Genomic DNA, 24,820 nt, shown 5'->3' with positions numbered 1-24,820 from the left:
CCAACTGCAAGCCATGGAGGAAGGGCGGTCTTGCTTATGGTGTTATGCAAATGTCACAGCTTTCAGCATTGTTCAGTATAGAAATTATTTTATGCAGAGTGAAGCGAGCTGGCTTTTAAGAACATTTTATTAAACGTGTTCTTTGTATATATTATACATGCACATATAAATAAAAATATGGAAAAAATTTACAGATGACCAACGAAAGACTCCTGTTTGGAAGAACAATGCATACTAGTGGATAAGAAGTTAGATGGATTTATAACTGGCAGCTGATAAGATCTATTATAGAAATAGCCTAGTAGCCTAATATACTGTCAGATTCCTGAACTTATGAGTTCCAGCTCAGGGAGTTTCTAAACACTAATTTGCATTACATTATCCTTTCCTCCTGTTGCATGGGCAAGTCAGAAATAGTGCCTTGCTCCTGCTGTTGCTTCTGAAAAAAAATGACAGTGTGAGAACATGTGCATGGTAAGTACATCTTTAATGAAAAGAAGAAAAAGGGGGGGAGAAAGGAGAAGTAACTTTTTATTCAAAATTGTAATAATTTAATCAGAAGCCCTGTACGTGCAAAATGTGCAGAAATGTGGAGAGAATTCCCATCACTAGTATCTTATCTTTGGAAGACAATGGACTGTCTGTCTCTGTCCAAAAGACTGTCAGTATTGTGGTATTAAAGCTAAGGAAGAGCTGTTGGTTTTTTTAATAAAAGAAGATATTCAATACATGACTTGCAGTACAATATTTATCCTTTCAAAGATCTCTACTTCTCTTTGACTTCAGAAACTTACTGCAATGCCTCCCACATACCACTTACCCCCAAGTACTTACTTTTAAATCTGTAACAAAAATTTAAAATACACCTTTAAAGAAGAATCAGCAATCCTCCTACAGACGGGCTGCATTTTTTAGATTCTGAACTATGCAAATCAGAATACCGGAACTGTTATTCTGACGTGCTCTCTGGCTGCCTTTGTTCTCCATGGTACTTCAAATAAAATTATTCATTTGTACTAATAACAACTGCAAAGACCAACAACCAGTGTTCTTGACAAAGGAGGTAAAAATCCAAATCTCTCTGGCAACAAACAACCCAAAATGCAACTCTGAAAGATGTTTTGATGACCTGATCCTGGGCTCAGTTCAGATGCATAACCAAACGTTGCAAAAATGGATGGCTAAGAAAGAATTCTACACACAGAAGCCGAAGACAGATAAAACCTGAGCTGCCTATCTCAGAAACAGGGCTGATAGGTATTTCATTCTGTTTTGCAACACGCAAGTATAGAATGAATTATCTAATGAGGATTCTAAAAAGTTTTTACCGTGAAATAAAAGCTGTTTCTTTTATAAATGTTAACAGACGAGCTCCCTCATAAGCTCCTTTACCATGGGGCTACAGAGGGCTCCTGCTGAGGGATATTAGAGTGGTTCCTCAAAGATTTTAACTGGGAAGACCAGCAAAAGGATTTGACAACTATCAGAAGAATTTATGGCCAGAACCTGGCTCTGGCCTCCTCTAAATTTTAACACTCACTCTGTTACCTGTCCCATACTCTTCACCCTTCCAATACACAAAGCTTAATTGTTGCTTGTCAGCTGAAGTCTTGAAGTAATGTTCATATATTGGTTATTTTATCCATAAAGAAAAATGCAGATTAGTGAATCTACATTAAGTTATCTGAAGAAACCAGCCACAAAATACAGAAGAGATTACATAATGACCCCAAACCCCTTGAATTCGGTTCTCTGTAGGCAGGTTCCATAAGAACTAGCAAGAAAAAAACAAGAGTGTCAAACTTGACAGCCTTTAAAGCAGAACTACTGACATTCTGCAATGCTAAGCTCAGTTCTACATTGGGAAATAAACTAAGTGATAGTACATGAAGAGACAGCTGAGATATTTCAGTGCTGCTTATAATTGTTTTCCTTTTTTTTTTTTTTTAAGACGACTAACATGTTGGAAGCTGTGTATTTATCAGAATGCTACATGTGCTTTTCCTCAACCAATTTGTTAAATTCAGTCAGCCAGAAATACACATACTCAAATTCCTGTCTTACTCCAAGGATTTCCTGTGACTGAATTAATTATTTGTGTGTCTTGTGTATCTTTAGAGCAGGAATAACTCCAAGACCCTCTAGTATACTCATAACTTCAAACAAAATTAAAGACTTACTAACATATTCGGGGAAAAATGGGAAAAACTAGCAATAATTAATTAATTCCAAAGAATGAATGTAGCTATGCCCAACTGCAATATTCACTTCCCTCAAAAGCAGGAAGTAGGCAGAAAATGAATGACCAAGCAAGGAAGTAAAATCCTACTCTACCCTTTACACTGCCTATAGTAAATTACTGCCTAGTAATTCTTTCACATGGAAGAATACACACATGTAAGCTTTATCTGTTCACAAACAAGAAGAATCAGGACACAAGGATTTAAGCCTTCATCAAATCATTTTCCCTTCTGCAGGACTGCTGAGATCTGTTACCCCAAGTGGAACAACAACCACAATAAGATATTCACACATCATTACTTAGCAAGATTTGTTTTGGCAAGCATATCAAAAAGACATTTAAAAATTACCTGGTTTTCCTTCTGACCCTACCTTAGCAGCCTGCAACAGAGCTTTCACTCTATAATGAGCCATATGAAGAAAGGAAAGAAGTCCATTTCAGCAGTCCAGTAACCCAATGAAAAGCCATCAGGACAGAAATGTTGCAAGCAATTTGAATACTTGGCTCACCCTGCATTGCTGAAGGCAACTACACTACTATACTACATTTCCCTTTTCTGTTTAAAGGCGAAGAATATCTCCTCAGTGCACTGCTATTTCACTTCCCAGCTTTAATTGTTTCTGTTCACATTAATGTTTTTGCTTGCTTATAATGTTCTGAAGGCAATATACTATACGGCTTACCGAGGACGGGGGTAGTTGTCATTTGTTCCTAATAACAGTCATTTGGCTTTTAAGATTTATTCTTATCTAGGCACTTTTCACCCAAGGAACTCAAAGGTCTACTGAATGGTGCAAGCAAGTTCCTGTCATTTGTGAGTGACAAAGACAACAGTTACATGACAGAGCTGGAGAGACAGATCACCACAATGCAGGAGAAGCATGGAGATAAGTTGTTCTCTGATGCCCCCTGCAAGGCAACTATTCTCATCAACACTCTTGTTCCTATTTCACCTTCCAAATCCCCCTTTTTTCCTATGTTCCCTTCCTAGTTTTCAGCTTTCTTCGCAGCCAAGTTAACCTCCTGCCAATCCTGACCGTACTATTGCAGGGGTTTCTCCCTTCCAAGGTTCAGGACTTTGCTGCATTTCATAAGGTTCCTATCCACCCACTCCTCCAGCCTGGGTAGGTCCCTCTGTATAGCAGTCCTGCCCTCAAGCTCACCAGCTGGTGCCACCAGCTTGGCATTCTACATCAAGAGTGCACTCCATCACCTCCTCCAGGCCATTACAGACACTAAACAGGCCATAGTACAGACTCCAGTACCTCAACTTGTTACTGGCCTCCACCTAGAGTACGACCAGTTTCCCACCCATCTGGTTGTCCACCCATCTATAATATAAGGTTCCAGCTTGGATACATGCGTACTGTGAGACACTGTACTGAAACTCACTACTGACCACTACTGTTCTTCCTTTATTCACAAACTTATTATAGAGAGCAACAAGGCCGGTCAAGCACAATTTAACCTTGGCAAATCCATGCTGACCATTTCCAGAGCCTCTCTTTTCCTTTGCATACCTGAAAACACATTCAAAGAGGACTCATTCTATTTTTTTCCAAGGAGTCCAGCAAAGCTGAGCAGTCTATGGTTTCCTAGATCATCCTTCTGGCATGTGAGTGCAATATTTGCCTTCCATTGCTGTGGACTTTATGCTGTCTGTGACCTTTCAAAGGTGAAGAGAACAGCCTTGGAAAGGTACCAGGCAGCTTTCTCAGCATCTTCAGATGCAACCCATGTGGCTCTAGGGACTTGTATGGGCCTAGAACTCCCAACTGACCCCTGACTTCATCTAGTGCTGGTGTTCCTCTCCCTGAACCCTTCCGAGTAGAGATATCTGAGAATCGTTAGTAGAAAAGACTGAAATAAAGAAGGTAGTAAACACCTCAGCCTTATCTGTGTTAGTCCAGCTGTGTTACTGAATCACACACACCATTCAGCAACAGGATCACTTTTTTCATTATTCAGTCTTTTACTGCTAACAGTCATAAAAGCTCTTTGTGTTGACCTTGATTCCTTGCAGGCTTCAGCTCCAGGTGACTTTTGGTTTTCCAAACACCATTGCTATGAGCCTGGCCCCTGTTTGTGGATTCTTCCTTTGTAGCCCACACCTGCTTCTATCTCCCACGTACTGCATTAGAGCCACGGTGCTGCCATGAGTTCCCTAGAAAGATGAGGCAACCTCAACCTCCCCAGATCCACCTGCATTCCTGGGCTCTTCTTGAAGTTAGAAGACATTGTTGTTAATGAACTGCCAACCTTAATGAACTCCTTTATTCTTCAGAGCTGCCCCTCAGGGATCCAAACCCTACCCATTTGTCACACAACCCCCAAAGTCTGCTCTCACTGCCTTCCTCACTTTGCAAAGTCCTGAGAAAAATACTTCCAGCGTTACACAGACACAAAAGCCGGCACTGCCACTGCTCATTACAAGATTCGGTGCACAATTCAGAACTGAGCAGACAGACAAGAGTTAATTATCTCACAATTCTTGTTGCTAGAGTAACAGCACTACTTTTCTATTTATTTGTATCATCTGTTCCAGGAAAGACATTGAGGCAGTCTTCTGTCTGATGAAGTTCACGGTATGATGAGCAAACCGTCAAGATTAATTCTGGATGTGCTAGAACTAAATTTATTATAGCCCAGCATAAGGGAATTTGGAACTTCTCTCTGCTGCTTTTCACCTGTTCACTAGGGAGGGGGGAAATTATTTGAAACCAGAGAAGCTTGTGGGAGCTTCTAAGACAGAACCAAAGAAAAGTGAGGGAGCAGAGATAATATACAGTTAGACTAATAAACGTGTTTGTCCATTTCTTTGTATAACTGAATTATAATTATTGCAATAAAAATGAATTGGCAGCTCATTCTAGGGTGACAGTGAGGGATGGTAATCTTGCAGAAAACATCAAGAGGGCAGAAACCTAGTAACAAACTTGTTTTGTCCCTACCTCACGACAGCACGTTTACTTTGCAAAATGGAAAGATGTTGCTAAAGCCTTTGCGATCAACTGCATAAACCTCTATCTAGCAACCAGAAATTAAAAACTTGGTTTCACATATGCATTTCAGTCACTTAACTTTTGGGGAAAGTCTGAAATTCTTGCTAGGGGAAAGGATTAGCACTTCTAAATTCAACTAACAGGTCAAAAAGCACAGTCCATCTCTATTAATTAATGCAGGTTTTGAAAAAATGTATCAAGAACAGAAAACCACAGATATTTTGCAATGAAATCCAGACAGGGCTTTCTTGAACACAGGTTTTCACTCACCCAACACAACTTAATATTTGGAAGAATGTGACCTTCATCATAATGCCATCTGACTGCGATGCCTCAAGACACAGAGTCCCTGAAACGGAAGCATTTTCTATTTCAGTATGATTCTGCATGGACCTCCCTTTAGGGAGGTGGCAAAGAACCCACAGAGCAGAACAAATATCAGCTATGTCACTTCATCAAGGGTCACAGCGCTTTTTCCTCCAGTTCGACATGCACCTGCACAGCAAAATCCAGGATCTGATATTTGACAGACCCTCCGCCCAGAAAATCCCCACCAAATTACTGCTTGCCTTCTAAGATTTTGCTTACAAGAAAGCTGGGGAGGGACTTTTTACAAAGGTATGGAGTGACAGGATTAGGGGCAATGGGTATAAACCAGAGAGGGGCAGATTTTCACTGGACAGAAGGAGGAATTTGTTCATTCTGAGAGCGGTGAGGCACTGGCACAGGTTGCCCAGGGAATTTGTGGCTGCCCCACTCCTGGAGGTGTTCAAGGCCAGGTTGGATGGGGCCTTGGGCAGCCTGGTCTGGTGGGAGGTGTCCCTGCCCATGGCAGGGGGGTTGGAACTGGATGATCTTTAAGGTCTCTTCCAAACCAAACTTTTTATGATTCTATGATAACACACCACTAAAGATGTAATAAAGACTCATCTTACTTTAGACACAGCAAACACTCTCTTTGATAACTTAGAATCACAGAATGGTTTGCATTGGAAGGGACCTTGAACATCACCCAGTTCCAACCCCCATGAAATGGGCAGGAACACCTCCCACTGGATCAGGTTGCTCAAAGCCATAAACCGTTCCTGAATGCCTCCACGGATAGCAGGGTTGCCCTGACTTCTCTGGGCAACCTGTGCCAGTGCCTCACCACCCTCATATGAAAACATTTCTTCGTATCTAATTTATCTCTTACTGCTTAAAACTGTTCCCCTATCCTATCCCTGCACTCCCTGATACAGAGCCCATCTTCAACCTTCCTTTAAGTACCATAAGTCTGTTCTAATGTCTCCCCACAGCCTTCTCTTTTCCAGGCTGACCAACCCCAACCCTCTCAGCCTGTTCTCATGTGGGAGGAACTTCAGCCCTCTAATCGTCTTTGTGGCCTCCTCTGGACTCACTGCAACAGATCCCCGTCTTTCCTGTGCTAAGGACTCCACTCCATTATAACTGCCACTAATTATAATGTAGACCTTGAAACTGGCACAAGTGTGGAACCTACAGATCTCAGAAATAAAGAGATTACTTGGCTTTTCTTCCCACACATCACTTACTGCCCAGCTTGTATTCCCACATTGGGGATGTGAGATTTAGTCTTTAGATGAGAGCAGCTGGAATGCACAGAGCTCATCTGGGGGATAGACAATGAGCCAGTCAGGAGCTCATGGGTTAGACAAAAAGGACAGACCAATATGGGTGACATTCTAATGGATGTCTGCTGCAGACAGCCTTATTGGGAGGAAGTACACAAGGCCTTCTTCAGGCAACTGGAAAAAGCCTAAGACTCCTGATACAAGGGACTGAGGAGCCAAGAAGTGGGGTAGGTGCTCTCTGCTAGACATACAGACAAGAAATAACTGGTCAAGGATGTGAAGGCTGGGGGGCAAACTTAGCTGCACTAACCATGAGATAGCGGAGTTCAGGATCCTAAGGGGAAGGGAAAACGCAGCACCTCGGGAGGACAGTCTTTGGCCTGTTCAGAGATGTGCTTGGAAAAATCCCATGCCATATGGTCCTGAAGAGAAGACCAGATGAGCTTTCCAGTATCATCTTCTCCAAGATCAGCAGGAAAACAAGCAGAGGCTGATCAAAAAGTTCCTGACAAAACTCAGATATAAAAAGGAAACATACAGAAGGTAATGGCAGGGACAAGCAATTTGGGAGAAATACAGAGATGCTGTGTGAGTGTGCAGGTATGGGGCTAGGAAAGCCAAAGCTCACCCAAAGCTAGATCTGGTGTAGCACACGAAGGGCAACAAGAAGGACTGCTGTGGGTGCATCTGAATTGGAATGAGGACTTGGTCAGAACAGACAAGCAGGTTCAAGGACTAAATGCCTTCTTTGCCTTGATCTTTGCTGGGAAGATAGGCAGGTATAAACAGGTATTGCTGTATCTGCAGTGTATTTGTATATGTGTACGAGAACACCTTTGTTAAATCAGAATAATAAGGTACTGGTAAGAATAGTCTTAGCTGATGCAGAGATAGTGGTCACATAGGAATTTCTTCCACATTCAATACACTGTAGAAACTTAGGCAACAGTGGACAAGCCAGAAATGAATGCACAATTCAGTCAAATTCATAGTATCTACAACATAGAACTAGTAACTGCTGTGCATTCTACATGAACATGCTTTATTTTTCAAGATCAGTTACATACTGTTTGAATAGAATGTAAAAGAATGTGATTACAGGTTAATACACTGATGTCATAGACTAAATCAAAGCTGTCACCGCAGTCCATTGCATTCTCATGACCCTCAAACTGCTCTCCTAGCCAAAACCTTTAGAGCAGTAACACACAACTCAACTATTAGTCTACTTACTCGTATAACAAGAACAAAAGCACCTATTAACTTTCTAACACATGAGCAAAACCAGGACGACTTTTACAGATTGCTGTCACAGAACTGAGCAATCTACAGCAACAGGACAGAAAATCAGATCTGACAGAATGTGCTAGATGCCTTTTTACAAAAAGAACTCTTTTGGTAATTCAGTCTGTACGGTACCTATATGCCGAAATGCAGAGAGCATTAAGTTACCATTACTTTTTACCATGTGGAAAGTATATGTTTAGAGCTCCCAGGCTGCATCACTTTAGCTCTGCTCAAGACCATTCTGCCTTGATTTGGCTTTCTTTCCCCTTGAGGATTTTGTCACGCAAGTGGGCAGAATTTTATTTGGATTTTGACCCACAGTTTGTGCCTTACCAGTACTATGCTTTGGACTTAAGAATTGTGCCAAGTCACCATCTTTTCCCCCTCTTTACTTTTCCCTTAAAGGACAGAAATACTACTGCATTGTGCTTATTAAGCGGAATTTATTTTTCAAGAAACCAAACAAACAGTTTCAAATTGCAAAACAGCCGGGGAAGCAGAGCTCCAAAATGGAAGTCTTCTATCATCCTCCAACTGCTGTTAGGGTTCCCCCAACATATGCAGAACCATAGTATTAAATGGGCTACATCGAGGTCATGTACTCAAGTCTCATTGTACAGCCCTTACAGTTGTCACTACAAAAAACATCACAGGTGGTTAGTTATTACTGTAAGAAGTAAGACAGTTACTGCCCTAGTTACTAGCCCACTGACTATAGCATACAACTAGGTCTTCTACAACTTAGGTACTATTTAAAATTAAAGGTGATAAGGTGTAGACCTGCCATGGAACCCTAACTCTGTACTCCTCCATTTCTGCCCAGATTCTTTTTCTCTGTCTTGAAGATCTGGAACAGCTTAAGCACAGTAACAAATGCTCTTAGGTTTGTGTACTTGTACTTACACACATACAGAATAAATGTTTTAATAACAATGAATTCTCTTCTTCCTAAGAGCCAAAATATCAAACTTCTATTGCAACACCAACCTATGAAAATAGTTCAGATTACAGTTCTGTATGTTTTGAAATTTCAATGCAACAATGGCTGTCAGTCAAGAAACTTTAAACTCAAACAACTCTATTCCAATGCAGAGAAGCCTTTACCACTACTAAATAGATGCTCTCACTCTGTTACAACACTCCTAGATGCTTCCTTGGTAAATTTTAGTCTTAGAGGTTTATTGTTCTGCTGTTTATTTAGCAGGTAGAACAGCTGCCTCAAAAGAAGGAAATACAGAATCATTCAATAAAGTTCAACAATGCAGGCAAACTGTTAGGTAAGAGGCATCAAAATGGTTAAGTGACCCTGTAATATTGGAAGAAGGGCCTCAACAGTAACAGGTACAGTGCAAGCAACTGTATAGGTTTCCAACCAAACCAGCAACTGGCCTTTTTTAACATCCTGATCAGCATGCTCATTTATTCATGAATGTGCTGATCTCTTAGTTTGCCTGCGGTCTGTTTGGGTGTTTTTCCTCTTCCCATCATGCAAAAGAACAAACTACATAACTTTGAGTTTCAGTCCTTACAAGGAATGCAATGAAGATCTTTTCACAGTTAGTTGCTATGGAGATAGTACTTCACAACTGGACCTCTGCTGGAACAAAACGTAGAAGCAACTCAAAAAAAAAAAAAGTAAGCTCTTTGTTGTGAGAATCAGTAGCTTAAGGACACGCAGACTAAAGATGAGGTTCAGACAACAGACAACTTTTTGGAGACTAGTCCAAAACTTGTATCTCCATAAAATGGAACATCTAACTTCCTAGCAATAAGTCAGTCTCCCAGTTTTTACATGACTGGCATCTACCCAGCCTGAATAAACTCGTGAAATTATATCTGCAGATCAATATATCTGTTTGATATTGCTTTAAAAAAAAAAAAAAAAAGCCTTAACACCTACACTGCTTTTCATCCTGCAGGTTTGAGGGATGCCCATTTTTTAAGCAGAAAACTGAGGCAAAGGGTGAAAAAAAAAAAAGCTATGTTGTACTTGTTCCTGATGTACATAGCCTGTGCCTCTAAAATAACATTAATAAATGGATACGTTTGCTACCACATTTCTTCCAAGACATTTTATAGGAAGTCTGCTTTTTTGCCTTAAAAAAAAAATCCAACTTCTTCATGGCTAGAACCGGCAGATTATTGCCTTTGAGACTGTTATACCTTTAATTCCCCTTGTGCAGCCCTCTAGACTTTTTTGGGGAAAGACTGTTGTACACGAAAATTCTGTCTTCCACATGCAGAACAAGGGAAGGAGGTTATTAAAGAAGAAATAAAGCACTTGCTTAAAGCCACATTGGCCACTAAAGAATTCACCTAATCAAATTATATTGGCTAATCAACCTCTGATATTTCAACTCCATCCATTAAGAAACAGAACTAGTATGACATGTATTTTCAAAGGAGGATGCAACTGTCAGGTCCCTTCAAAATAAGTCTTCCTGTAGATAATAAACAAGATTTTTGTCGTCTTTAAATCCAGTCAACAGTTTTATCATTCTAACAAAAGCTTGAACTGTCAAGGAACGCACATAAAATGAAAAACTGCTGTCTAGAGAAACTGCTGGTTATCTTTATGAAACAAATTAAAAATCAGAATTTTCAGTTGTCCTGGATGAAAAAAAAAAAAAAATCTATTACTGAAAGACTCTGATAGAGCAGATCCACTTTTCAGCAGCAACTGAATAATTCCTCTTCCTTGCATGGTACTTGTTTCATGAGGGAAGTCCTCACACCACGTGGAGAATCACCTATTAAATTAAATATAGTTTGCAAATCAAATCAGCCTTTAAAGTTTGCATAAATGAATGAATGTCCTTCTTATACACTGTGGAACTGAACACAGCTCTAACAAGAAGTCACAGGGGTCGTGTCCTCTATAAACACCAAGACCATAAGATCTCATGATTTACAATTGGAACCATTTTGGAGTTTAATTCAGCGTGTATTTTATATGCAAGAAAATCAGGTGCAAACTCAGAATTGCTAGTTTGGTCTTGCAAACTTGACTCTGTTCCTCATGATTAGCTGTGAAATGATTAGCCCAGAGAAAACGCACTCACGTGCCTTCTGCTAAAAAAAATTGTCTCTGAAAACAACTTTAAATGAGCAGTCTTTATAAACTGAGTTCTAACAGAACTTGCGCAACAAGTATGAGCTGAGTCTGCACATATAATGACTTAAGAGCAAGGAGAATATTTTAAAGATGGCCCTGCCTCAAAAAGCCCCTCAGCATATGAGAACAGACTTCATGTAGCATAAAAATAAGAGGGTATAAATCAGAGAGCAATAGTCATATGAAAAATTAAATTTTGAGACCTTTCTGACCATAAGATGGTATCCAGTAGGAATAGGGCAGCTCTTTATGTTTACATCTTCATAAATCCAGTGAAATCCACGTGCAGGATAAGTGCAGCTCACACAGAGCCGTTTAAGCTTTACACCACTGACAGGTAACATCTAAGCCCAGAAATCCGAAAAAGCAATAACTAACTGGCTTAAGTTTAAATATCTCTTTCCCTACACAAATGTGAAAGTTTCAAACTCACAATTAGAGCAGACAAGCTCTTCCATCCTGACTTGGAGAAGTGAAACGCCTGTCACATCCAGAACCCTCAGGCTTCATCTTCTGCATGAAGAAATAAACACTTGAAGTAATGTCTGTGTCTTCAAAAAAATCACACTAAGTAATCCAGCTAGATTATTATTCTTTCATCAGTCTACACAATATACATTCAAAAGAAAACACCTAACCTGAAATTGGCAAATTTGAGCACAAGAGTTAACTAGAAATAAAACAGGATACTTGTTTAAAGAATGTGACCTGAAGATGTCCAGTATCCAGTACCACCATCCTGGTATACACGTTTCCATCATAATCAGAGTCTTGAAGAGGGAGGTGAGCTGCTGTCAGTGGGACTCCATACACACTTGCTAAAGATTTACTGATGCAGTAACTTGACCAAGAGAAAAAAAGAAAAAGAAAACAAGAAAAATTTGGCTAAGAGGACTGTAATGCTTATGTACGGAAGCACAGCATTTTAAGTTCTTCAACTGGCAAAACAACAGCAACCACAGACTGAAGCACGCAGAGCAGATGGCAGAGGGCAGAAGGATGTTATCGTAGCAGCTAAATAGTTACCCTGAATCCTTCCAGGACCACCAGCCTATTCTACAACTGCAAATGAAATGAAAACAACTGCTTCTCTATACTACCAAACGCAGCCACTGAAGAGTGTGAAAACCAACACCTTTTTTGCAAGGTGTAGCCATACATGATGAGTTTTCTGAATGAAAGATTACTCGTTATCTCTCTCAAAGTGCACTACTAGTGACTGAAATCTTAAATGGCATTTTCTTATTTCCTCCCCCCACCAAAAAGATTACAGAATTTAATGTATCTACACTATACGTAAAGTATTATCAAAGTTTCCAAAGTAGAGATATACTAGAATGCACCAAGAATTTCTCACCAAATATGGGTATACCAAACCTCTGAAGAAAAACAGTCAATTCTAATGTAATTAACACTTCTCTCAACTCTCTAATAATAATTGGAGGTAGGGGAAGGATCACTACAGAGTGATAGACATGATTATGTCCACAGAGATTATGTTATATCTAAGTGTTAAGACTTAGAGCATACTGCTAAGCCATACAAACTACAAAAAAAGTTAAAACCAGAAAATCTTGGGGGTAGAGGAAAACAAATAAAACAAGATCTAGAACAGCAGTGCTGCAGGCAGTCAGAGAAGCCAAAGTAAAGAATATGCAACTATAAGCAAACAAATCATCATCATACTGGAGATAAATCCTTAGCAATACTCACGCCATTTTCTTACACGATGCCAAAGCACAGTACACTATGTCATTCTCTTCATGCCACTTGCACCTACATGAAATGAAGTTCAGGCTTATTTCAGAAGCATTTAGACATCTTTAATCAACAAAAATAGTTGGTTTAGTAGAAAGGTACAGGAGCAAACTTCAAAGATGTTATCTTTTTGAATCCAGGATCATAGAATCATAGAATCACTAGGTTGGAAGGGACCCACTGGGTCATCGAGTCCAACCATTCCTAACACTCCTTAAACCATGTCCCTCAGCACCTCATCCACCCATCCCTTAAACACCTGCAGGGAAGGCAACTCAACTCCGTCCCTGGGCAGCCTGCTCCAGTGCCCAATGACCCTCCCCATGAAAAATTTTTTCCTGATGTCCAGCCTGAACCTCCCCTGGTGGAGCTTGAGGCCATTCCCCCTTGTACTGCTCCCTGTCATTTGGGAGAAGAGGCCAGCTCCCTCCTCTCCACAACCTCCTTTCAGGTAGTTGTAGAGAGCAATAAGGTCTCCCCTCAGCCTCCTCTTCTCCAGGCTAAACAACCCCAGCTCTCTCAGCTGCTCCTCATAAGACTTATTCTCCAGCCCCATCACCAGCTTTGTTGAGGCTCTGGAGCGTGTCCAGAGAAGAGCAACATCTTTCTTGTGGTGAGGGGATCACACAGTGCCTTTAAAATTTCAGAGGACTGGCATTCAATAACTAAGCTCTAAGCGACTGATGCAGAGTTAAAAGGCATTCTAAACAGGCAGCCTGCTGCACGCTGAGGTGGGGGAAGGGAGAAAAGAGACTCCAAGAGATGCATGTAATTTTAAGGTAAGTTTTTGAAGTTTTCCATTAATGTGAAATAGTTCCTCTTTGTATAAACATCCCCACTTTCCTCTCCAAGTGTGTGTTCTAAAGTACATTTTCCCATTCTCATTAAGGTCTCCCTCTTGTGTGAAGATACTCATGGAAATGGTAAAACTACCTACCTATAAAAAGATAAAGTGATATTGATTATTCCAATGGACCTTCATACCATAAGCAGACTTAGAAGAATTCTCTCTTTTGTAAAATAAAGTCTACTGAAATTTAAGATTAAATTATTGGTTCTTACTTAGAACAGTAGCAGAGGAAAAGCTGAAGTATATTTCTGAGTCAACTGCGTCATCACTAAATATTGCCCTGCAACACCACAAGCTGCATACCAGAAACCACTACTTTGTGCTGTGCAAGACACACAGGAAAAACAAATAAAACGAAAAAATCCTACTAAGTAAACAGGATTCCAGATGTGTTATAAAGAACATTCATTCAGAAGAAAAAAGATACGATCTAGGTTACAATCTTACACTTGAGAACTTGATATATACCGCTGGCAAACATACCTCATCTTTCAGAGTACCAGCACAAGGCATTTGATGTTTAGCAACAGCCAAGTCCCATCCACATTTCTAAGAGTGTCAGGATCTTCCCACTTCTATGATTTCCAGTTAAATACCACAATGCATTTTATTCCCATTTTTTACTCCCTTCTTTAAATTAGGCCTCAGCATTAAAAGTCCACTTATCTTTACAATTCTTTTGGGAAAGTATTTTTCATTTTCAGTTGTACACATGATATGACAAGCATTCCAGGTTAGAAGGCTTCTAGAACGTTCTAGCCTACCAGCATACAAGCTGCATGCAGGGCATGAAGACACACCAGGCTAATACACATTTTCACAAAGAGGAAACCAACATACCTGGTATTACTGGAGAAATCCCACAGGAAGGCATCCAGTTCTCTCCACACCAAAGTCTTGGATAGCTCCTTTTGGTATTTCTTCTGGTACAGTTCTGTTACCAGGTCTTCTACAGCAAGAAGCTCAAGATGGCTCTCGATGCCTATAGCTCAGGCAAAATCCAGGTCAGGAGAAAAAGAGTCAGTGAATATTCTGCTCAGCTCGCTTCTCAGTCAGTCCCTGTTCACTGCCCAACCTCCTACTGAAGCATCAAATAGGAGGTTTTAATGAAACCTGTCTACACAGCAAAGTGGGTTGTCCTGTATTCCCACAATGTTCTGCACCTCAGTACTTAAATATCCTAATTGCAGGCCATCTCTCCTCAAAAGCTCTTAGTTTTCCCACATTACTGTATGCTCGCCTTCCCAGTAATCTCACTGTCTCTGGTGCTCCTTGAACTGGCTGAGCAATAGACAATGGATGTTATTGTACGGATGTGCTCCTTAGCCAGTTAGCTGAGGACACTAGTGTTTTACTGCCACTGATGGGGAGGAAAAGGAGAGAAGCACACAAAGTAGTTCTAGCCATCAGTACCAGCTTTTATGAAGTCTTTGAGACCCAAAGATTTTCAAACAAATACAGATGTCCAGGATTATATAAACTTTCTTTCTTGGGAGGACAGGGAGGGGGAGGGGAGCCAAAGATTATCCATTCCTCACCTGTTAGGCTAGACATTCGTTTGAGACACCACATAATTCGGAATCTGTCATTAGACTAGAGGAAAGAAAAGTTCAGTCACACTGAGGAAGTACAGGAAATAATTCTGACACCTGCAAGACTTCTGACTATATCTGAAAAACTTTACGGGAATGAATGCGCACTCTTCCTGAAAATTACCTCAAAGACAAACCAAATGCCACAGAGGTTTTCCAGCCAAACTCTATGAGAAATTTTAGGCTAATATTTGGGGACAGGTCAAAGGCTAACTCATACAACAGCCATGTCTGTTAAACGCTCTGAGATACATTTTTCATGTGTATTTCTTCGAAGCCCTGTATTTATTGATGGAGCCGAAGACCTTGACTGTCCCCCCCTTTTTAAGGATTAACATTAGGTTCAAACGGGATCAAAACATTAACAGAGCTGTCACAAAGCTTAAATGCCTCTGAATCCTAACATTTTGTTTTGCTGATTGGCAAATGAAACTTGAACAGAAACTGAGATGTACAGTATTCTCTCCGGAAAAGAGTTATAAAAAAGTAAAAAAATTCCTTAGAGAAGTATGATTATTTGACTATTATTCAGCACAACCAATTTAAGTCAATCTTACAAGCCTTTCATAAGTCAAAGCAATTTTAGAGACCAAGTGTAACGATCATCAGTACAATGGAGCCAGAAGTGCAGGCTGAAAATAAGAGGGCAGAAAATAAGGCTTCCTGCATGGAACAGGAAAACTTCGGAAGCAAGTGTATTTTCCCAGGCATTTGCACACTGATTAGATTTGAGACTGAAGTATCTTTAGTCATCCAACAGGAGTGAAATTACAGGCTTTGATTTAGAGCAACTTTCTTTGAACTTGAACACACCCTGCAGTAGAAGCGAGGCCGAACATCTCTGGCTGGCTGGACAAACTCGAGAAGCTCCCGTAAGACCACTGCGTAACACGTACGTGGAAGATGAAATCCAGATAAAGGGATCTTATGAGTGGTATAACCTAATGGAGTGTGGGAAATAAAAAATAACAGACAAGTTAAGAGCAGCACCACTTCCTTAACTGTTATAATTCCCTCCTTTGTATCTTTACATATACACGTGCGCATATATATATATATATATATACACACACACATACACACCCACACCCCCCCTCTTCTTTACTGGCAGTGTCTGTGATTAAGCTATCAAAACCGTACCTTTGTCAGCAGAAGACTGGTGGGTCTGGGCTGCGAGCAAACACGCACGCACTTACCACTTTTACAAGGCCATTTTCGAAGTATTTGACATAGGAAAACATCAGCCAAGTTTGCTCCCTCTGCACACAAGGGGAGGAAGCGTACTAATAGAAACAAACTGAAATCTATAAACACTACTTAAGAGTCACAGGGGAAATGAGGCAGACCAAGCCAGACACAACATCACTATAAATACTTTAACTCTGCTGATATACATAAAGCTGCAAAACAAGAGCTTTTAAATACAGAATCAACGAATTGGTTAGGTCAGAAAAGACTGTTAAGACCATTGAGTCCAACCATAAACCTATCACAATCCATCACTAAACCACATCCCTAAGCATCTTTGAGTTACCTTATCATGAATTATCACTTCATGCTGAAGATACATGCAAAGGAAGCACACTCTGCTCAGATGGGCCCAAAAGCATTTAAAGCTATATGAAGTTTTCCCATTTAAGAAAAACATGCTGCATGTACTATTGAATTAAAAAAGACAACTGCCATTGACAAAACCATTTTGGGTGAAGTGCTCTGCCATTTGAGGGTACAGGAGACATACAAAAGGTGACCGTGACAAAACCTGCTCTCACTCCTTTCTCTTCATAACTTGAGAAGTTCTCAGGATGAGAAACTGCAGACTTACAAAACACTTGGATACAGCTCAGAGAACCTGAGTGGAAAACCGTACACCTTTGCATGCCAATCTTTTACTCCACTGATACTCACCAGCAGACTGGCAGTGGTACCAAAAACCTCGTGGTGGTACTTCTGCAGGAGAAGCAGGGAAGAAATGACAAAAAGAACAATCACCATCCAACAATGACAGATCCTCAATTCTTAATGGCACACCATAGTTTCATGTACAGAAAGGAAGAGTTTTGTCTCCCCTTGTGGCCTCGTACACATGCCATAACTATTTTTGAAAAAGTTATTTTCAGCTATATGCATTTTAAAAAACAAAGTACATTGTACAGTGTTGTGCATTTAAGTCCAATCAAGACAAATATTGATTGGAATGAAATAAAAAGCACAAACATCTGAAGGTCCTCCTGGATTTATTACACATTCCTCGAAGCTTCATGCAGTTCTGACACTTAAGCCCATCTCTTCAGAAACAATCAGCACTGCTCCACTATTTTAAGAAGTCCAACCACTTAAAGAAATAAACCTATCTTAATATCAGAAATGTAATCTGGGCAGCATTAAATGACACTAGAAAGCCTCTCTCTTGCCCCAAAGCAAGATGAACTTCTCATCTCCTTATTTTGGGACTCGCCTGGATCTATGAAGTGATGGAAGTCAGCCATTATGCCATCCTGTAGGGAGTACTTGACACACCCAATTTCACAAGGAAGGAAGCGTTGTTCACAGACAGGTGGCAGCTTGCCATGGCTGTAAATGTTCAGAAAGTAGAAGATGTCTGCGATCACAGCTGAAAGAAAAAAACCCCGCATTTTCATAAGAGCCACCAGAGGTTACAGAAAAGCCATCCTGGCCTCGCCTCATCCAGCAAAAGCTTTGGTGCACTTCATCATATGAGTGACTAAAGCGGGGTAATGACCAAGTAAAGCACACAGATCTTCCTCTGTATCTGAGACGACAAGGTAACTAATAGTAAGGCAAGAGCCAGGCATACTGGCAGTCCTAGTACACCTTCCACAGATGCTGCTGTGTGTAGATATCAGGGCAATAAGAACCCAAAATAAAAGCAATAAAAAACCCATCAAACTCTAAACCCCTAAGAGTACCAAGAGGCCTGGAATCCAACAGGAATTACTATTCCTTTTTATGACAGGTGTCTTCATCCCTTAGAAAAACAAGGTTAGAAATAAAAAAAAAAAAAATCAGTAACTGCAAAGCAGCCTCACAAGCTCAATATGGTAACTTAAATGAGTTAAATGAGCTGGTAATAATCTTCCAGGATAGGGGGAAATGAGAATTCTGCTAATTAAAAGAGTTGCTTCTTTTGCTTCTTTTTCACTAAATGAACACACAAAGAAGGCGGCAAGAATATCCAAGGCAAACATTAAGAAATAAATCTACAGATTACTAATTTTAAAGTGCCCAACTGTGAAAAATATTTCACAACACACCTTAATCCTTTTCTTCATCACTGCCACATAACTGTTTCACTGACCTTTGAGGCAGCTATTTAATCCTTAAGTTCTACCCTCATAAAAAAAATCCTACCTGTTCTACAAAACAGAGATGCATAACTGTTTGTATACAGAAAGGATGTGGTCTGCCAGATTTTATGGCATTCAACACCGGTTGTCCTTAGCTGGTACTCTCCTACATAGGTCTTAAACTCTACAAGCTACAGGGTCACAGGAAAGATACCTCTTCTACCCAACTACGAACTGCTTTACATGTGAAAAAATGGATATAGCTACATGGAACCATACAAGACTTTCACTGAGCAATATTAAGGAGCAGAATTCATAAAGCACACCTCAGTTATCGCTTACTATTACCCCTTTCATTCAGCTTCAATATCAATTGTGTCAGCTCAAGCCACCATGCTCAACCTGATGAAATTTGCATCGCAATGACAGGGGACCATGTCCTTGGACAGTGAGGACACTAACAGCTATTACACTTATTACGGAGCTACTCTTTCCTGCCCCTCCATAACCATGACAACATGAAAATAGCTCAAGAGACTTCTTAGGTAAAAGGCTCGAGCTGAAACTTAACTACACAGCAGATACAGCTTACATTAATCCGCTGTTTGACTTATCTTGTAAGCACTACCATTTATCATTTTTCAGGTAATGTAACATTCATGGGGAATAGATTACAGATGTGTTCATTATTCGATTCTAATCAAAACATCCATTTGAAGAAGGGGCACAGATAAGAAAGGTTTAGTGTTCAAGAGTTCTTTCAGTAATGAAGTAAGCCAGGACATTATAAAAGCACTGACAAAGTACATATCCCCTCTTTTATTCTCCTAAAGAGGCCAGGTCATCGTTTTATTTAACATCTCTATTCCAGGAATTCTGAACTTCTACATATAACAACTTTTCACCCTTTAAAATTGGTACAAGTACTCTTTTATGCTCAACTTGGGTTATGCTTTGTAAATCATAAACGTAGGGGTTGAAGAATTACCTTTTTCTTAAAAGCCTTGAAATAATTGTAAAGAAACTATTAGTTGCTATACTCCAATCAAGCTAAAAAAGAGTATGCAATTATTTGGGGGGAGGGGAAAGGGAAGAACAACTATACACATTTGCACTGGCTTACCTCTGCACTGCTAAAGACCTTTTGGCAGCCGTAGACCCTTAGTTTCAAACAAAGCAAGGATGGACACAGATGGCCATTAAGTAAATGTAAACAGCCTCTATATAGGTACCACTAAGAATATCTATAAAGGGCAAGCTTCTATCTACCAGGATCAAGTGCTTCAGTACTACCATACCCTGATCATTCTCCCAAGACATAGCAGAGGCATCTGGAAAAGAAGTATCACTGGGGATCTCTGCTGTCAGACATGCAGGAACCGGATGAGCCAGATTACACGTCTGGAAAAGATGAGAAAGTTAAAAAAAAAAAAAATCAAAGAATTCGAAGACCCAATAAAGACCTTCACCTCCTTCTATTAAAGGAACACATGACGTCCATTAACATTTACGGCCAGGTGGAACAAGCCTGCAGTTTAGGTATGAATGCATATGTACTTACAGACCACAAAGGCAAGACTTCTCTTCCAACAAAGAGATAGGTATCTTAACACCTTGGTCAACTCGGTACAACTGGAAAGAACTATGGCTAAATTTGCAAAATGTAATTTTTAAAAAATTAAGATTTTGTTATATTTTGTTAGGTTCAACCACTTATCACAGGCAAGGACCTTCTCAAATTGGAATTTTAAAACTTTTTCATAAAGCTTGGCACTTGCATTAGTTGCCTTCGACTAGGAACAGAATTAATGAAAAGCTAATAAAGTCTCAAAAAAGACTGCTCTGGCACAGAGCAAGTAAGAGGGGGTGCGTATGCCCATTAAGCACAGCAAATCCACGCATGAACAATAAGCTTTTAAGAGAACGGGAAGAAAAACCTAGCAGCCTTACAGAATTCAATCATTCAAGACCCAAATTAGGATTAACCTCCACATCCAGCTACACCAATTCCAGATGACCATCATCACCAAAGGTTGTTGATTATCAGTTTGAACTACTTAAAATAAAATAAGGAATTGGTTCCATTCACTACACGAAATAACTGTGGATGTCTGTGTATGGGGTGGGATTAATAAATTGAAATCACAATCTCGCACACACACACTTCCTCATTTCCACTGACAGGCAATAAGAATGATGCTCTGTATTTTGGTAAAGCGATTATACCTTTCCCTGATTACAGCCTTCTAAAACACTACTGTTTGTGGAAGGAAATACAGAACCCTCCATTTATGACTTAGTTGTCATTCACATAGTTCTCCATTATATATGAAAATGGAGCTTTATTAATCACACACCCCTAACCAGCTAAATAAAACAGTGCTCACGGCATTTTAAACAGCTCTTTCCCATAATCAGAAAACACTGCCTAACATCTCTCTGCTAATCTAGATTGACTAAACTAATCAACACACATTTAGCAGTAACTCGAAATTACCATTATCCTGTATTTCTCTCTAGCAACACATGTTTTAAAGTCCTAAAATTTACCTTCACCAGTCATTTGTAGTTTATAGTACCTAGTAACATGGGATGAAGAAGTAAATGCAGTATTATCCATTTACTCAACCAGATTCTGCTTTGACACGCAAGTTTTTATGCTGCCAACCAAGACTGGAATAAAATAAGCTTTCTGGCACTTCACATAATTCAAACTCTGAAACAAACTGTGCTTCAGGGAACTGCTGAGAGAGAGACAGATAGAAGGAAAAACAAAAAAAAGGGGAGACACACACATGCCCTTTCAAGACTATAATCAGTAGAAGAGATCTGGTTAGCACTATTTCTGACCACAACCACATTCAGCATAACGTAACTATTCACTTCTACATTGTGGAATTTTGTCCTCCACCAGAGCATTACCATTTGCCCCACAAGCAAATCAATTTAAAAACAATAACAAGGTATAACTATTCTTTTTGTATGTAGGTTGCAACATTTCATTGACCTGGTCCATCACACAGCGACTTCAGAATGCCCTATCAGCTGTAAGATGCAGTTTCAGGCCGTCAACAGGAACCACCTAAACTAAGAACATCCAAGAAGCAAATGCAACATGAACCTATGACCAAAAGTCACACCAATTTACAGTATTATAAGTTTTAAAAAAAGTTAAAATTTTAAGTCAGTCGGCAAAAATACCGTTAAATGCAAAACTAAGTTGTTAGAGAACTAGATTTTAATTGATAAAAGAGCCCGAGGGAACAAGATGTGCTGATTTAAAGTACTATACAGTATTCTCATCTTCAATTTAAATCAGAATAACTTTCTGTGTAACCGTCATAACAGTGTGGACTCTGACAGCAGCCACAACCTCCAGGCTGGAGGCTACGGAGAGCAGATGACCAAACCCCAACACCACTTACTCCTCCTATTATTTAGCTACACTGAAGGGTGTCCCTTTCTCCACATTTACCTCTTTCGCTGTTTCCTGACTGCGTTTCTTTTCCTTCCATTTACGAGCCTTCTCTGCATAAGCCATCTTTTCTTCCTCAGGCAGCAACTTGAAGGAAAGCAAATTGTTAAAATAAGGTTTTTACTGCTTCTTTCTAATAGTCCCACAAACCAACAAATGCCATGTAAACAAACTAGCTGTGCATTTCTAAAGGACATTCTGAACACTTGGCAAGAACTGCCACCCGCTAACCTTGACTCAAACATTTCCAGCAGCTTTCTTCCTAATGAAGCCATAACCTTGGATTCAAAACATCTAGCAAGCACATGCTTTTGAAGCACCCTCAGACAAGTGCAAACTGGTGCTGTTCCATCATGCACAAGAGGTCTTCTGAAACCATTCTTGCCAGCCACAGATCATTGAATCATAGTTTGGGTTGGAAGGGACCCTTCGGCTTATCTGCTTCTAACCCCTCTGAAATGGGCAGGGACAACTTCCTCTACTTCAGGTTGGTCAAACCCCCATCCAACCTGACCCTGAACATCTCTGGGGATGGGGCACTCATGACGTCTCTGGGCAACTTGTTTCAGTGCCTCACCACTCTCACAGGAAACGAATTCTTCCTGATACCTAATCTATATCTTTCAGCTTAAAACCATCCTCCCTAATCCCATCCGTGCACTCCTTGATAAAGAGCCCCTCCTTTGCTTTCCTGGAGCCCCCTGACGGACTGGAAGGTCCCTATAAGGTCTCCCCGGAGCCTTCTCCAGGCTGAAGCCGCCCAACTGTCTCAGCCTGCCCTCCTATAGAAGGTGCTGCAGCCCTCTGACAACCTTGCTCTAAGAGATCCAGTCTTTCCTGTGTGGAATCATAGGGCAGCAGGTGAGGGGAGGACAGCAGAGCACAGCGCCTGCTGCTTATCCCGAGCCAGCTGAGGCCACTCAAGACACCCGCTGAAGCTGCTAAACACGCAGCAGCTGAGCCACCAGCTGGTTTGCCCCCCAAGAAAAGGCCACCCTACTCCCTGCTCCCCACACAGCCTGCGCAGGGGCACCATGTGGGTCCACCCGATGGCTTCCCAAAGAGCTGAAGGCAGACCGGAGAGCTGCCCGGAAACCGGAGAGGCACGGGGTGGCTGAAGCGGGGCCGTGCCACGCCTCCTCCCTGCCCTCCCCACCATTCGAGCTGCTTCGAATCCAGCTCCTTCCCCTCGCCCCCGCGGGACGGGGTCCTCTCTCCTCACCGCCCACGCCTGGGAGCAGTAGGGGATGGCATCGACCACGGAGGCCACGGGCAGCCCGCGCCGCCGCAGCTCAGGCAGCTGTTCGCGCACGAAGATGCAGTAGGGGCTCTGCAAGCCCTTACGCGGCGACATCGCGCTTCGCACCCTGCCGCCACGCGGTACCTCCCACGCAGCTCCCACCAACCGGAAGGGGCGTGGCCTGGAGGGGAGCGGGGCCTGGGAAGGGTGTGGGGGCACGCAGCTGTAGGCACTGAGGGGGCGGGGCTTGGAGGGGTGGGGCCTGAGAGGGGACGGGGTGAGAGAGGGAGATGCGAGGGAGGGGGCGTGGTCAGAGTATGGGGGCGTGTCCAGGTAATGGGCGGGGCTCAATCAGACTAGCGCGTGGCTTGGGGGCGTGGCCTAGGAGGGCGTGTGTCGGTAGTGGGCGGGGCCAGATAGAGGGCGAGGCCGTAGATGGGCTGCGGCCAGAGAGGGTTCAATAAGGTTCATGTGGTGTCCCTCAGGGGTCTGTGCTGGGACCGGTGCTGTTCAATATCTTTATCAATGACATAGACTGCAACATTGAGTGCACCCTCAGCGAGTTTGCAGATGACACCAAGCTGAGTAGTGCGGTTGCCACACCAGAAGGACAGGATGTCATCAAGAGGGCCCTAGACAGACTGGAGAAGTGGGCCTGAGAGAATCTCATGAGGTTCAACAAGGCCAAATGCAAGGTCCTGCACCTGGGTCGGGGCAATCCCCATTTTCAGTACATGATGGGGGACAATGTGATTGAGAGCAGCCCTGCAGAGAAGGACTTGGGGCTGCTGGTCGATGAGAAACTCGATGTGAGCTGGCAATGTGTGCTTGCATCCCAGAAGGCCAACCGTATCCTGGGCTGCATCAAAAGAAGTGTGGCCAGCAGGTCGAGGGAGGTGATTCTGCCCCTCTATTCCTTTCTTGTGAGACCTCATCTGGAGTACTGTGTCCTGTCCTGGAATCCTCAACATAAGTATATGGAGTTGTTTGAATAGGTCCAGAGGAGGGCTACAAAGATGATCAGAGGGCTGGAGCACCTTCCATACGAGGACAGGCTGAGAAAGTTGGGCTTGTTCAGCCTGGAGAAGAGAAGGCTTAGAGGAGGTCTTCTAGTGACCTTCCAGTACCCAAAAGGGGCTACAAGAAAGCTGGAGAGGGACTGTTTACAAAGGCTTGTAGTGACAGGACCAGGGGCAATAGGTATAAATTGGAGAGGGGCAAACTTAAGACTAGACATAAGGAGGAATTTCTTCACCATGAGAGCGGTGAGGCACTGGCACACGTTGCCCAGGGAGGCTGTGGCTGCCCCATCCCTGGAGGTTTCAAGGCCAGGTTGGATGGGGCCTTGGGCAGCCTGGT

At 41.7% G+C, this 24,820-nt stretch overlaps 1 protein-coding gene across 1 annotated transcript; it reads right to left on the bottom strand.

The window, feature by feature from the left end:
• Positions 1-10,549: 10,549 nt before the first annotated feature.
• Positions 10,550-23,621, bottom strand: MAEL (maelstrom spermatogenic transposon silencer). Its single transcript, XM_054062100.1, is given in 15 exon segments — positions 10,550-10,638; positions 10,764-10,838; positions 10,841-10,873; positions 11,672-11,693; positions 11,695-11,751; positions 11,947-12,079; positions 12,952-13,014; positions 14,687-14,828; positions 15,385-15,439; positions 16,252-16,379; positions 17,347-17,388; positions 17,897-18,052; positions 20,045-20,147; positions 22,222-22,308; positions 23,444-23,621. Coding segments are annotated over 15 exon segments (1,317 nt in total). The 5' UTR covers positions 23,576-23,621.
• Between the last annotated feature and the right edge of the window lie 1,199 nt (positions 23,622-24,820).

Source organism: Cuculus canorus, chromosome 1 (assembly GCF_017976375.1).
Source record: "Cuculus canorus isolate bCucCan1 chromosome 1, bCucCan1.pri, whole genome shotgun sequence".
NCBI classification, from domain to species: domain Eukaryota; kingdom Metazoa; phylum Chordata; class Aves; order Cuculiformes; family Cuculidae; genus Cuculus; species Cuculus canorus.
The sequence above is the reverse complement of the archived record's forward strand: the minus strand, read 5'-3'. Positions and strand labels throughout refer to the sequence as shown.